General features: G+C 37.9%; 1 protein-coding gene across 1 annotated transcript in view; it reads right to left on the bottom strand.

Moving 5' to 3' along the window:
• TTC39C (tetratricopeptide repeat domain 39C) overlaps positions 1–15,578 on the bottom strand; it is a 106,348-nt gene that overhangs the window by 52,188 nt on the left and 38,582 nt on the right. The window contains exons 2-4 of the mRNA XM_060613472.3: positions 8,553–8,601; positions 6,593–6,721; positions 3,972–4,086 (exon numbers count right to left, since the gene is read on the bottom strand). Coding sequence (XP_060469455.1) covers positions 3,972–4,086; positions 6,593–6,721; positions 8,553–8,601 — 293 coding nt within the window. The remainder of the gene's footprint in view (positions 1–3,971; positions 4,087–6,592; positions 6,722–8,552; positions 8,602–15,578) is intronic.

The raw sequence follows: 15,578 nt of genomic DNA, 5'->3' as shown, positions 1-15,578 counted from the left end.
GTGTAACAAATTTTAGACGGATGGCTACAATGGCAGCACAGAGAACGTGGCCTGGAGAAGCATGTCAGTTAACAGCAGACTGTCACATGACTCCAGGAGCTAGCACCTCAGGGTGTAAGAGTGAGGGAGCATGGGCATAGAGGAGAAGGCCATGAGAAACCCAAATTTCTGTGCCTCTCAAGACACAAGTCACCAAACTAAGGTGATGGCAAAATGGTGAGAAGACTAGGAATTCAGGTATGAAACAAGCAACCACTGGCTCAGGCCCTGGCCCTGTTGTCACTAAAAAGCTGTGTCAACTGTTCAGCCTTCTCCAAATCATCAGCCTCCACCACCTCACCTGTGAAGTAAAGGCAGAACCCTCATCTGAGGAAAATTTATTGGGCATATGATATGCCAAGAATACAACAATGAGTATGACATAGGACCTACCCTCAAGTCCAAAAGGAAGTAAACGAAACAAAATAAGATGGCAAATACCATCTTTTAAATATAGCTTCTTTTTGTTATGAAAGTAGTTAACATACGCATATGGGGTAGGGGGAAGCTAGCAAGCAAGCAGCCCTGGATAAGAGTTAATGAAAAAGATATTTAAAAAATAGTATATAAAATGAAGAGAGATGATGGGGCAGTTCATTATAAAGAAGTTCAAATGAGAGAAGGCACAAGAGCTCTTTTTAAATTTTTTTTTAAGTTTTTTTTTTTAATTTATTTTGAGAGAGACAGAGATGGTGTGAGGAGGGGAGGGGCAGAGAGAGAAGAAAGAACCCACAAGATCTTGACCTGAGGGGAAAACAAGAGTCAGACGCTTAACTGACTAAGCCACCCAGGCACTCCAAGAGTTCTTTTAAAAGAATTTAAAAATTCACAAACTCAAAACATTCACAGACTCATCCCTACCTGGAGCTCAGGTGAGTGAGTGCGCACCCTCCCCCCCCAGTTCTGCGCCACCCACTCAGGGTGGGGGAGGAGCACTTATCTCCAAAAAGATGGCTTTTCCCCAAGAAAATTATCCATCAAAAATGTTTTCTAAGGGGCAGCTGGGTGGCTCAGTCGGTTAAGCGTCCGACTTCGGCTCAGGTCATGATTTCACGGTCTGAGGGTTCGAGCCCCTCGTCGGGCTCTGTGCTGACAGCTCAGAGCCTGGAGCCTGCTTCAGATTATGTGTCTCCTTCTCTCTCTGACCCTCCCCTGTTCATGCTCTGTCTCAAAAATAAATAAACATTAAAAAAAAATTAAAAATGTTTTCTAAGAAATGTATTCCAACAAAGTAGGTTTTTTGTAGTTTAATAACCCAGTGTGTTTCAGGAAAGGCTAAGGAAGAGCATTTTTGGTTGTTTGCTTGACAAATACTAAGATGTTCATAAAGCAAAAGACCACTATACACATTTATGTCTATCAATTTTATTTCAATATCAGCATCTGTTCAATAAATTATATGGAAAAACCAAGAGCACTGTTAAAAATCTATGATAAATAGGATTAAATATTAATTGATTAAAACCAACTTATCAGGAGAATGGGTAAAGGCTAAGAAGGTAATTTGTGAAAGAAATAGTTTATTAATAAAATATAGGGGCGCCTCGGTGGTTCAGTCAGTTGCGCGTCTGACTCCAGCTCAGGTCATGAGCTCACGGTTCATGGGTTCAAGCCCCATATCAGGCTCTGTGCTGACCGCTTGCTCAGAGCCTGGAGGCTGCTTCAGATGCTGTGTCTCCTTCTATCTCTGCCCCTCCCCCACTCACACTCTATCTCACTCTCTCAAAAATAAATGTAAAAAGAAATTTTAATAAAAAAATAAAATATAAGAATAGGTTTGACCTAATAAAAAAGGCAAAGCAGAGAACACCTGAATGTCCAAAAGGAATGGGTTAAATAAATCATGGCACATTCATATGAAAAACTGTTATTATTTAATATAATATTTTGAAACTGAGTTACAGGGAAAATACGTAAAATACAATCTAATAAGGAAAAGTAGGATATAAAGCACTATAGAGTCCATTTTGTAAAAGAGATATAAAACATAGAACATTAGCAGTAAAGTGTAATTTCTCCCAGTGGTAAGGTATGTAGTGACTTGCTTTCTTCTTTCCCCTTCTATACTCTCTGAATTTTCTATAACATGTTTAGTAATTATTTTGTTTATTTTTGAGAGTGAGAAAGAGACAGCATGCACGCATGAATGGGGAGGGGCAGAGAGAGGGAGAGGGAGAATCCCAAGCAGGCTCTGAACTGCCAGCACAGAGCCTGACACAGGGCTCAAACCCACGAACTGTGAGATCAAGACCTGAGCTGAGATCAAGAGTTGGGACACTTAACCGACTGAGCCACCCAGGCACCCCTAGTAATTTTTAACCAGAATGATAATTGTAGAAGCAAACAGCACTACTTGGTGATTCTAAGTTTCAAGAGGGCAGGAAGCATAGCTTGTGCTACTCACGTAACAGTGCTCAGCACATCATACATGCTCAGTAATTACTTACTGACTAGACCAATGAATGAGCAAATGAGGATAGATACACTTACTTTTAAAATTATATATATATATTTATATTTATTATTTATATATATTATTTATATATATTACATATATATTACTTGTATATAATATATATATTTATATATACTTTCAGACTTAAAGAGTTGTAAGAACATAAAGAATTCCCAGATACCCCCTACCCTGACTCCTCAAACACTGTACTACATTTGATTTCTCCTTCTCTCTCAAAAGATATTTTCTCAATGGCTAATGGCTAAAATAAGCTCCCTTAAGAAGTCCTTGAGTGTCAGAAAAAAGGAGTACAAGATCACAGAAAATGCCAGAGCTCCTATCTTGACCCAAGAAGGTGGACCATTCTGCTGCTCTTAATATATACATTAATGTAGAACTTCAGAGAGGGGAGTGTATATTGATGTCTCAGAGGTATTTCACATGAGCTTTGAGCCCTCAAACATACAAGTATTACGCAAGTCGTGAGAGGAAGATTAGAGAGAAAAACAGATGATAGTTGAGCCAAAGCAAAAGGCCAAAGTACAAGCATAGAACATATTTTAAAAGAAGGATAAATTCTAGTAAGTCCACATTTTGGAGATCGAAATAAAAGTTAAATTCCACTTCTGACTTGAGCCAAATGGAAATAAAGCATCCTCAAGGATGAGGTGGAGGGAGGGAGAGGGAGGGAGGGAGGGGGGGAGGGAGGGAGAGAAGGGAGAGAAGGGAGAGAAAGACTGATTCTGGCAGTCTAGAAAGAACAGTGTATAACTTATCAGCAACAGACCCTTCTTCATTTAAGGTTTGGAAGGAAATACTTTTCTGATTGTGAGTTTTAGTTAATTTCCTTTTTGAATTTTCATTTTTTTCCAAGTAAATCCTATCTACCAAAGAAGCAAATTTCTCCTGGAAGTATTACAACAATAACCACATAAACAAAAGAATTGGTATCTGTGTTAGACACAGTCTTACAGAAGCTGTTAAAGACTCATTTTGAGTCTATAGCACTCAAGATATCAAAGCTACAGAATCCTGGAAAACTGTTTTGGACAAACTAAGAAATTAGTTTATATTCTTTGGACATATTTGGTACATATTCAGGCCTTCAATAACAATTTCCTAAAAAATGTAATTTAAACCAGGTATATTTCACTTTAAAGGTTATTACAATTTGATTCTCACAAAGTATGATCGATCAATCAAACTGGCACTGGTAATTTCTCTATGACAGAATGATCTTGAGACAAGAGGATGAAACATTGACTTCAAGTCTAAAACTACACCTCTAAACACACATTAAATACTTGTGGTTTCAATCTCCTAAGTAAAAATCAGTATCAAGCCCCAAAGAAGCGCCATGGATTTTTAAGGCCTGAAATATGAGGCACTGTAAAAAATAATAATAAATAAAGGGCAAGGCATTACTGATTGTGTCCATTGAATTTTGAAAGCCATTAAAAATAATGCTTCAGCATACCTGACAATTCTTGCTTTACAAACGAGAGCACAGCCAGGTAAACCTGACAGTCAGCTATGATTATCTGCCTCTGAAGCCGATCAACCATGGAGGGGGCGGATTTTCGGACATCGACCTGTTTGGTGGAAAGAAAGGACACACTGATAAATCACACACACACACAAAAAGACTCCAAACAGCTATTACTTGACTATGCAAAATAATTTCACACAGGAACGATGAAACATGGAGCTGAAAGCCAGGACCAGATTTATACTATATTCCCATGAAATCTAGCTCTGTTAACAATACGATGATAAAGAACACTATAACTCATAACTCAAAGGGGCACCTGGGTGGCTCAGTCAGTTAAGCATCCCACTTAAGCTCAGGTCATGACCTCATAGTCTGTGAGTCCGAGCCCCGCGTCAGGCTCTGTGCTGACAGCCTGGAGCCTGGAGCCTGCTTTGGATTCTGTGTCTCCGTCTCTATCTGTCCCTCCCCTGTTTGCACTCTGTCTCTACCTGTCCCTCCCGTGCTTGCACTCTGCCTGTCTCTCAAAAATAAATAAACATTAAAAATTAAGAAAAAAACCATTTAAAAGAACATTATAACTCAAAGACAAACATCCTAAGGGATTAACAATGAAGCTCCTGGGAAACCATGAAGAAAACACAGAAGTTGAGTTTGACCTTTTTTTTTTTTTTTTAAACAACTGAAGTTCTTACATATCCAAAATAAAAACCACCAAAGGTAGAAAACGTTCCCCCAAATAGCTAACCCCAAAAGCCACTATGCAGCCATCTACCTTCATTCATGTAGGAGGAACATTAGGATTCATTCCTTATGGATTACATTTTAGTTAAGGAGAAAATGGCTTTGAATGAACCACAAACTGAACTCAAAATGCAAGCCATACCTCTAAGGTGACTACCCCAATAAAAGAAGCAAAAAGTAAAACCAAAAACTCCACTTGTTATAAAATGTTGGTCCTTATTGTAAAGAATGTTTCTAAGTGAAGAAAAATCACCCTGAAATAGAATAATGCATTCTTAATACAAAGTGAACTTGAACGAGATAAGCTAAATTAGCTTTCATAGGCTGTATCAGTGATAAAAGAAATGATGGGATCTTCGCAAATACAACAATAGCATAACTAGTAGACAAAAAAGAATGAACTGTTTCCCTTTTTTCTAGATTAGCATAATCTATTATGGTCACTATAGTTGCAGATGTAGTCCCAGAACTCATTACTTTGCCTAGGCAAATGTCAGTCTATTGACGCTTCTGTTTCTTTGTAATAACTTCTACTGTGTAGGGTTGTTAGAAGGGCTAATGAGGCACTACACGTGAAAATGCTTTTTAAATTGCAAAAATCCTTTGCAAATGTTAATTACTAACATAGGTGTTAGGCATGGCATTAGATACAGAGGACAGACATGTAAATAAGCTTATAGTCTAATGAGGGAACACTGCCTTCGTTACCATGTAATGTAGCAAGTGCTCTGAAGGATAAAGTACAGGGTATCATGGGCACAAGTAGGAAACCTACTCAACAGGGCTTCAGGGCTCAGGCAAGAGTCCTTGGAGAACACGATCTAGGAAGAACTCAAGACAGAATAGGAACCAGGTCAAAAGGGAGGAGGATGTTTTAGGCAGAGGAAAAGTCCTCCATCAGCCACTGTAGGGAGTTTGGACCTTATGAATGGCAATAGTGGGGGTGGGGGGGAGGCAGGGGGCAGGGACACTGAAGATGAAGCCAGCAACATGTTATTTGCATTTCAGAGACTATATTCTGGAGAACCAATTCAAGAACAGTGAGAGTTACCGTAGGCAAATGCGGATGGTGACTGACCTAAAGAAATGGCAGGAGTGGGGAGAGAAGTGGATGAACTCAGGACATATTTTAGAAAGAGGCAACAGGACTCAGTCATTTATTACATGCAAGATTTGGAGAAAGAGCAATCAAGGAAACCTCTGGCCCTTCCTCAGCATCAAGAGACTATACTCTTGGCCCATCAGTGGCTTCATCATAGTGGACACCATCATCAAGGGCAGAGGTAAAGCAACCTGGATACGAAGGAGCCAAAGAAAAGACGGGTGGCTTTTGGGGACCATAACCAAAAGACTGGTTTGTCAACTCAACATGTAACACATAGCAGACCCGTGGGCACTCCAGAAATATCAGGGTAGGAGGATGCCTCTCCAAAGACTAGACTTTGGCACTGAAAGGTGAAAACAAAATCAGGAGAAGTGAATTGCAGTGCTATTGTGACTTTATTTGTAACCAAAGGCTGGTAAGGCCTGAGAAAATTAGGTAAATAGTTGAATTCCTCAATTATGCCCAAATGCAACATATTTGAATTACACATATGAAAGCCTCATTACATAAGCTCTTACCACAAGGCCCATTACGGAAGAAGATAATCCTAAAATAGCAAAAGAATTAATGTACTTAATGGTTCTAATGACTGATGGGGTTATGCGGGATTCTCTTGTTTTAAAAAATACATTTTACATAATCAAAAGCCGTAAGAAACACGTAGTGCATTCAGTGAAATCCTAAATATCAAAAACCAAGTAAATGAGCACTGTCCTAAGTAAGCAGCACCCAGTTCATAACCTAAAGACATAGTACTTACATTCTTCTTAATTTTATTCTTGATGGTTTCAATTACTCCAGCCTCTTCACTTTCACACAGCTTTTCTGTAGTTTTTAAGTCATCACATGCCAACTGCATTTTTTCTTCTTCAAATGTCATCATGGCATTCTTCCAAGAAAGAAATAAGGAAGAAGTGAATGAACCAGGAAATGTCTGAAAATTTAGGCAATTTATTACAACAAAATCCCAAACGAGGGAAAAAAAACCAAATTATTTGTTGCAAGTAAAGGAATCAGAATGTTACAGCATACCCTAATCATTTCCAAGAACTATAATCTCAATATGAAATAAGAATATACCTCTACTACACCTACATGAAAAAGTATATGGTAATAAATATTCTTGCAATTACTGTTCTACAACCTTTTATGTTATTGAACACAGTAACAAAAGCCCTGTATAATTTCTGATTAGTCCACTTCACTCAGTTTTTATACCAAGGTCTCACTGAAAAGTCCATTCTACCCACGCATGGACCCCTGGGCTCCATCACATACTGCACAAAAGCCTACTGAAACATCAGGTAGCAGGTGCTCCTTGAAAAACCTCAGTCTTTTCAGGGATGGCAATTCCAAGGGGTTCCCTTATTTGGAAATCATTTTACATTGTCCACAGTGAAAAATTCCACTGACAGCCTGTTTCCAGGCACCTGATCTGGTAGATTTTTCCAGACCACATTTGACTGGGTAAGGGCAATCCCCTTCTTGCTGAAAACCTGCAACTTTCACCAGTGAGAGTAAGGTTTCTGAGGATATGGATGGGCTCTAGGGGCAGACATGACACCTGATTCTTGGAAGGACCTAATGAACTCACAGTTGGCTCTCCATTCTCTATCCATTCATCAAGCCCTCCCCTTGGAATGGAGCCCTATCCATTCTAGGCCTCCTTGGTAGGACTCTAATATACTCTCCCCTTGTAGCCAAACCAGACAACAGCCATCTTTGGTCAAGTCCCCCCACCACATTTTCTTTCCAAGCAGACCCAGCTCTGCCATAGCCTCCCTCCCCGCCTTCCTGCCCCACCTTTGGCTGGGTTTCCCTCACTGCCTCTGCAGTTAAGTGGGTATTCATGTAGTGCTTCCCACAGAGTACCATTTTCCTTAAAGTTGGAGGCTATGTTTTCCTGAAAACAGCAAGCCTTAAAAATGTTTGTCATATTCCCCAGCAGTAAGAGGAAATAAATAGCTTGAATGAAAACCTATGTCACCAGAAGCTGGTCTGGCGTCTGCAGTTGGGCACTGACAGCCTGTGTAGGACACATAAATTTGCAGATATCTTTCTAGATTTGAAATCTAAATGCTTTCTCTATTTTACTTTACTTGATCTCTATACGTGATATTGATTACACACACACACACACACACACACACACACACACTTGCTATTATACCATTCTAAGATAGCTATTTTTAATTTTGTGTTGCAAAGTGGTTTGTGGGATGTTATACGTATTTCTGGAAAAAAGCATCCAATTTTCTACATTGCTGAATTTTCTTTAAAAACCCAACTGCAACCTATTCCCTTCAATTCCTAAATACTAATATTTAAAAATGTAATAGTAACTAACAAATTTCAGCTATGCTAATTTAACTTGCCTTCCAGTCCACATTTAGTCAATGATTTTCAAGCACACCTTTAGTATCCAAAGCCTGATTTTTTTTTTTTTAAATCTCTACTGCAATTTGTTTTTTTTGGAAAGGTCTTTCCAATTATATATAAAAAAAATTTTTTTTGATTAAGAAAAACAGAATACTCTGAAAGGTATAAGCATTTTATTTTTAAAATTAAGGAAGAGTATATCTCACAGGTTTTGGTTAATAGGCAAAACTTGATTCCACTTTTAAATGCTAAAAGATCGCTATCTATACAGCTAGTCACTCTAAGACATACTTCATATACTTGTTTCCTTCACACCAACACCTCTCCCCATACCGACTTACCAAAAAACTGACGAAGCTGGCTCCAAAACTCATCAATGGGCTATGATTTCTGTTAAGGAAACAAAATTACGTTTAATGTATACTTTCATAAACATTTAATATATTAGGATCACTATATATTTCTAATAATTGGAGACACTGTAAGGTCTCAAAGCTGATTAAATTACCCTAAGAAAAAAGTTCGAGGCAAGAAAGTTCAGTCTACCTGACAGAATAGAATCTGCCCTTGATTTTTCAAAGCAAGGCACATAAGTCAAATTATAAGAGACTGCTTTAGTAACAAACATGACATCTACAAACACATGGCCAAAGGAAGATGATCAATATTCATCTTAAAAATGCAAAACATGTTCAAAACTTAACACACATAAAGTAACCATAATTTTTAAAGTAGATCAAAGGGTTTTACCACTGAGTCAACCTTGAAAACTCCCTCATTCCAGCTAAAAAAAAAAAAAAAAAAAAAAAAAAACTTGAAGAATGCCTCCCGAGAGTCAGACACTCCCCCACTGGAATATAGTCATTATCCAATTACGTACATAAACCAAACAGAAACCAAATCAAACGAATGCCAATTCAAAAAATATAGGAATATAAACTTTCAAAATTCATAACTGTTAAAAAAATCTAAATTTCCTTAAGTTGCACTAAAAGAGAAAACAAGTAGTAACTGCCTTCTTAAAAATAATTTTATTGATTTTTTAAATTATGTAGATAGCATATGGTCATTCTAAAAAAAGGAAAGAACAATACATTTAGTCAATCCCCTATAGGAAGTTTACTTTGTGTGCAGTGTGTCTGGGAAGGGGTGGACATGCACATTTGTATGTGTGTGCGTGTGTGTGTATATATGTATGTATGTATGTGTACACACACACACACACACACACACACACACATCCAATGGACATCTTTGTACCTGTATCTTTTCAGGCAAGTCCAATATATTCTTGGGATAAACTGCTAGAGATAGCATTACTGAGTCAAACAGTATGCACATCCATTTTCCTCTAGGGTCAGGGGAAGAGAGAGAAAGTAAGTAAGGGGGGAGGGTGGGGAAGTCCTGAAGGGAGGGGAAAGAGGTGGGGTGATAAGGAACCTGATTTATTTGGAATATCAACCTTCTGCTACATTTTTTCCCATCTACTTAGTACTTACTCAGATTCTACAATAAATAACTTGTTTACCCCCACCTAATAGGATACTAAGCCAACAAGAAGAGAAGTAGGAAGATCAGTGCACTAGTGAAGAACCCCCACTAGCATTCATACCCATAAACCAAGCTCTAGTGGCACGTGTACAGCACACGATGAAGTCTGCTGTCCCTCTGTTCCTGCGCGATGTGGCAGCGCAGATGGCGATTTTCCCATCCACAGCTCCGCACGGACATACCAGTATAGGCTCCTACCCAAATGTGGTTTGCATATGAGTATCCCCTCTAGAATGTTATTTTCTGCCCGTACCCCTTATCATCCTGTCTTACACACAACAGACATTCAACAGATATGAACAAGTGAAGGAATGAAAGATGTAGAACCCTGCTTTTCAGGAACAAACTCATTTCAATCAAGTGCGGATTAGCGTGGCTTTCCCCTTTCCTTGCTTACATGTTAACCCCTTTGCCATGTGAAAAAGGAAAGAAGCTGAAACTAGGGATATGCTTCTTGTTCTTGACCAAAATTAGGTTTCTGAGAGCCAAGGCTATTAATTATTCATGGTACTCTAGACTGGCCCTCAGTACTTCCCATACTGGCTTAGGTGAAAAACCAGCCAAATGGAAATGCTCTTCTCTCTTTGAAGTACAGTCTCTGCCAACCCCACAGCATCTGGCATGTTAGACGGCATACCCAGTACAATGAACCGGTCGATAAACGTGCAACCTCTCATATGCTACACAAGACCTGTTGTTTTAAGAATTTAACAAGGTTTGGGGTGCCTGGGTGACTCAGTCGCTTAAGGGTCAACTTTGGCTCAGGTCATGATTCCACGGTTCGTTTGTTCAAGCCCCACATTAGGCTCTCTGCTGTCAGAGGGGAGCTTGCTTCAGATCCTCTGTTTCTCTCCTTCTCTGTCTCTCTGCCCCTGCCCCACTCTCGCTCAAAAATAAACATTAAAAGAAAACTTAAAAAAAATGAATTTAACAAGGGTCACTTGACTTTTTAACCCTATGTTAATTTACCTTATCTTGATCAATTTTGGCCAACAGATGTGTTTCTACATAAAACTTATGCATTTGGGGGATTTGGAAATGTTCCCAAAGATTAGAAGTATCATTATTTTAAAACTGAATCTAAGGAAGAAGAAAGAGGCTCATAGCTCACCTCAATATGCTCATATTAGGAACCAATAAACAATGATCCAAACACAAGGGGAGTAAGGATATCATGTAAAGACCAAGTATAAAGGTAAGCATTAGAACCAAAATACAAACCTTCTTAAATACCAGAAAGTAGATAAAACAACAGAGGTGGGGACAAGTGAAGCCGACCACATGGTGAAAACCTCCCTTATTTAAAGAAGGGATTATGTAAGGATATATATACATTTGCTAATATTGAAAAAAACAGATGGAATAACTTACAATTAAAAAAAATAGATACCTACAAGGTAAGAGAAGGAATAGGGAAGAAGAAACAAGGATAGAAACAAAGCTTCTTTGTAGACACTTTGTTTTGTAGATTAGACTTTGGGATCATGTAAATATCCCTAAACAGCAAAATTAATGTACCTAAAGGCGAATCCAGTTGGTAAAATAACCACACAGAACTATTCCAAGGGACTTTAGAACACAATAACCTGACAGTGCATTTTCATTATGAAATATTCTTAAAAATAGACCCCAAAAGATGGCAAAAATAGGTTTTTTTCAGTAATCACATTCTCTCCAGTCAAATTGGTATTGCCATTCTAAGGCTGCTGGGGATGTAGTTTGTGACAAAGCGATGGGTAGGTAGGTATGTTGCTGTTTGTTGGGACTCAGGACTTTGTGCATAGGAAAAAGAATGTAGTTAATTAAAAACCCTATAGCTTAGGATATAAAGTCTTGGTTTTATCTTTTAAAAAATAAATATTTCTGTCTGCTGAAAAAGCCTAGAAGTAGCACCACCAGCAGCCCTGAGCGGGTCTAGCACCCTCTCTAAATACATTAAGTAAAAGAGATTGTGGGTCTTTGAAGAAATGGTTGATTCTGGGTCAGGGGTAAAAAATGTTCAAGAACAGCCTGGAGTTATCTTATTAGAGCAGAAAGCTAGGAAGTTTAAAAGCTATATTAGGGTTTTGAAGAGGTTCCCACTATGCAAACATGGAACAATAATCCCTAATGAGAGTAAAAACAGCAATAGTTTGAAACATCATATAAAGTTAAACCATAAATCCAAAATGATATTTTAATTAACAACAAGACTACCACCACCACCAACACTGCTCTCATTGTCTATGGAGGATCTTAAGGAACCAACGCATTATTTTGAAAACTCATTAAAAAGAGAGTAAGCATTTATCCCGTCTTTTCTCTATGGACTCAGAGTAATGAATTAGTTGGGTAGGAGGGCAGCTCCTCCACAAAAATTTCCTGGGATAATAAATGAAAAGCAAATGATAGAATCAGTGTCTCATTGTGGATCTCCTCATGAAATAATGGATATGAGAGACAGGGGAACATATTAAACACCACCATGCTGATACAATCAGCAATATCCAAGCTGCAGGAAACTCTATAGGACAAAGATCCTAGTTTCCTCAATGACAAGAAAAAAATATATGAGTAGAGGGAAAGAAACTGATAAGGGAATCTCTAAAATAAAAGGTTTAAAATACAACAGACACATAAAACACATATAAGAGACATGTGTGTATGTATGTATGAGTGTGTGTATGTGTATACATACATATATATGTATACATATACATATATACATATATATATATACACATACACACACACACACTCATACATACCCATAACAATGAGAATATGAAACAAAAATCACAATAGCACAAAATTACTAATTATCTGTAAGGATAACTCTAACAAAGACATGCAATACTGCCACACTGCAAACTCAAAACATTACTAAAAAAAAAACACTAAAGACCTAAATCAGGGTTTCTTAACATTTGAGTCAGATAACTTTTCGTTCTGGGGGCTGTCCTATGAGCTGTAGCATGTTGAGCGGCATCCTTATCCCCTATCTACAAGATGCCAGTACCACACAGCCACCCTCCCAACCACAGATGTGACAACAAAAATGTCTCCTAATATCACCAAATGTCCTCTGGGAGCAAACTGACCTTGGTTGTGAACCACTAATATAGAGATATATAATTTTTATGAATTAGAATTCAATATTGTTACAATGTTAATTTCTCTAAACTGATTTACAGCTTCAATGCAATCCAGAGCAAAATCCCTGGGGTGTGTATGGAAGGAGGTGGTATTGAAAAGTTGATTCTAAAATCTACATGGAGGGGGACCTGGCTGGCTCAATTGGTGGAGCCTGCAACTCTTGATCTCTGGGTTGTAGGTTTGAGCCCCACACTGGATATAGAGATTACTTAAAAATAAAATCTTTAAAAAAAATCTACATGGAAAGGACAAATACAATGGCCAAATCAAATTTGAAGAACAACAACAAAGCTGGACACCTGACATCAAAACTTAATCAAGAATTTCTATTCACTCATAAGAGATTGAAAAAGACAATCACAGATAGTTGCAATCCACTTATTCAAAAAAAGCTGATCCTCAGAATATATGAATTTCCCAGAATCAGTAAAAAATGACAACCCAGTAAAAAACGGGCAAAAGTCTTGAATAGCCACTTCACTTTTGTGGATATCTGAAAGTCAATAAGCATATTAAGCAGTGCTGAAAAACAATGGAAAATATCAATCAAAATTGCAATGAAATACCACCACACTCTCATCAGATTGGCCATACTCACGAGGACTAACATCACCAAGTGTTAATGAGAATGTGGAGCAAGGGGAAATCTCATACATTGCTTAGTAATACCTACTAAAAATAAACATACGCCTGTCCCATGATCCTGTAACTTCATTCCTCAGTATACATATGTATACACAGAATTATTATGCCCTCAAAAGACATGTATGTCATGTTAATAGTACTATTCATAATAGCCTCGAACTAGAAACAGAATGAATATACTGAAATTATTTGATGCATTCAATGAAATGGAATAGTTCACAGCTATGAAAACAAACTACTGCTAAGTATAATAACATGAATAAATTTCATACATAATCTTGAGTAAAAAAAAATCCAGGCACAAGAGTATATGATTCCACTGATAGGAAGTTGAAAACCACTGTTTGGGGTACCTAGGTGGCTCAGTCGGTTAAGTGTCTGACTCTTGATCTCAGCTCCGGTCTTGATCTCAGGGTCATGAGTTCAGCCCTGCATTGGGTTCTGCACTGAGCTCCACCTGAGGCATGTAGCCTACTTTATAGGAGAAACAAAACAAAACACCTTCTGACCTCTGACAACAGAGGTCAGAACAGTGGTATCTTTGGGGAGATTATCGACTAAGAAGGAGCTCAAGGGAAGATGCTGGAATGCTGGAAATATCCTATAACTTTATCTGGGTTTAAGTAGTAACACTGTGATGTTTACCCATGTATACATTCCTCACTATATGTAAACTTTTCCTTATGAAAAAGAAAAAATTAAAAAGAAAAATCTGATAAATGATCACTGCAGGCATTTGATGATATCAGTGAATCCTCATTTTTTAAGGTATGGCTACATTTTAAAAACTATTTTTTAGAGGCGTATTAGAAAAAGGCACCTGGGTGGCTCAGTCGGTTGGGTGTCCGACTTCGACTCGGGTCATGATCTTGCAGTTTGTGAGTTTGAGCCCCACGTCGGGCTCTGTACTGACAGCTCAGAGCCTGGAGCCTGCTTTGGATTCTGTGTCTCCCTCTCTCTCTCTGCCTCTCCCCTGCTCATGCTCTGTCTCTGTCTCAAAAATAAATAAAACATTTAAAAAAAGAAAAAGAAAAGTATTTACAGATAAATGATGACTGGGATTTGTTTCAAAAATATATTGAGGGGCACCTGGGTGGCTCAGTCAGTTGAGTGTCCGACTTTGGCTTAAGTCATGAACTCACGGTTCATGAGTTCAAGCCCCACATTGGGCTCTGTGCTGACAGCTCAGAGCCTGGAGCCTGCTTTGGATTCTGTGTCTCCCTCTCCTTCTGCCCCTTCCCTGCTTGCATAGTTTCTCTGTCAAAAATAAACATTAAATATATATATATATATATATATATATATATATATATATATATATATATTTATATATATACATATATACACACACACACACACACACACACACACATATATATACACATAATTGAGGTAAGAGGATTAAAAGTGATAAGTATAGATAAAACAAGATTGGCCATCACTTAATTACTGAGGTTGGCTGACCACAACATGGGGATTGATTAAACTATTTTATGTACTTAAGAAGATGTAGGTTATTTTCAAAATAAAAAATTAAAAAGCAAACACAAATAAAAATCCTCTGCAAAGAGGCCTTTTGGAATCCTCTTCGATGAGAAGGCTTCTTACGGTCATTACCACCGTTTGCCTTTTGAAAATGAATCATCAGTAGTAATAAAATGGCTCCAGATTTTTCTCTGTATAAAAAGGCAGAAAACCTATTGCAAATACAAAGGAGCAATTGATCGTCTTTTCCTCAATTCATCAACACTGCCAAAGTTTGAAGAAATGTTTCTCTAGGATATTAAAACCTAGACTGATGAAAATTTTATCTCCTAAAATACAGAGGAAGAAAATGTATGCATCTGATTCTCAAAGGAATATTTTTTCCATTAAATAAATGGGTATAATTACTATATGTCAGTCCCTAACTGAACATGCTTTTCTCAAAGATTTTACCTCCTAACACAATGGCAAATGGCTTGAAGTTTTTAAACTTTTGATTTTTGAAAATGTTCTATATTTACACAATGTTGAGTTCTTAGAAGAATTCTCCA

The sequence above is a fragment of the Panthera onca genome, chromosome D3 (genome assembly GCF_046562875.1).
Source record: "Panthera onca isolate mPanOnc1 chromosome D3, mPanOnc1 haplotype 2, whole genome shotgun sequence".
Taxonomy (NCBI): domain Eukaryota; kingdom Metazoa; phylum Chordata; class Mammalia; order Carnivora; family Felidae; genus Panthera; species Panthera onca.
The sequence above is the reverse complement of the archived record's forward strand: the minus strand, read 5'-3'. Positions and strand labels throughout refer to the sequence as shown.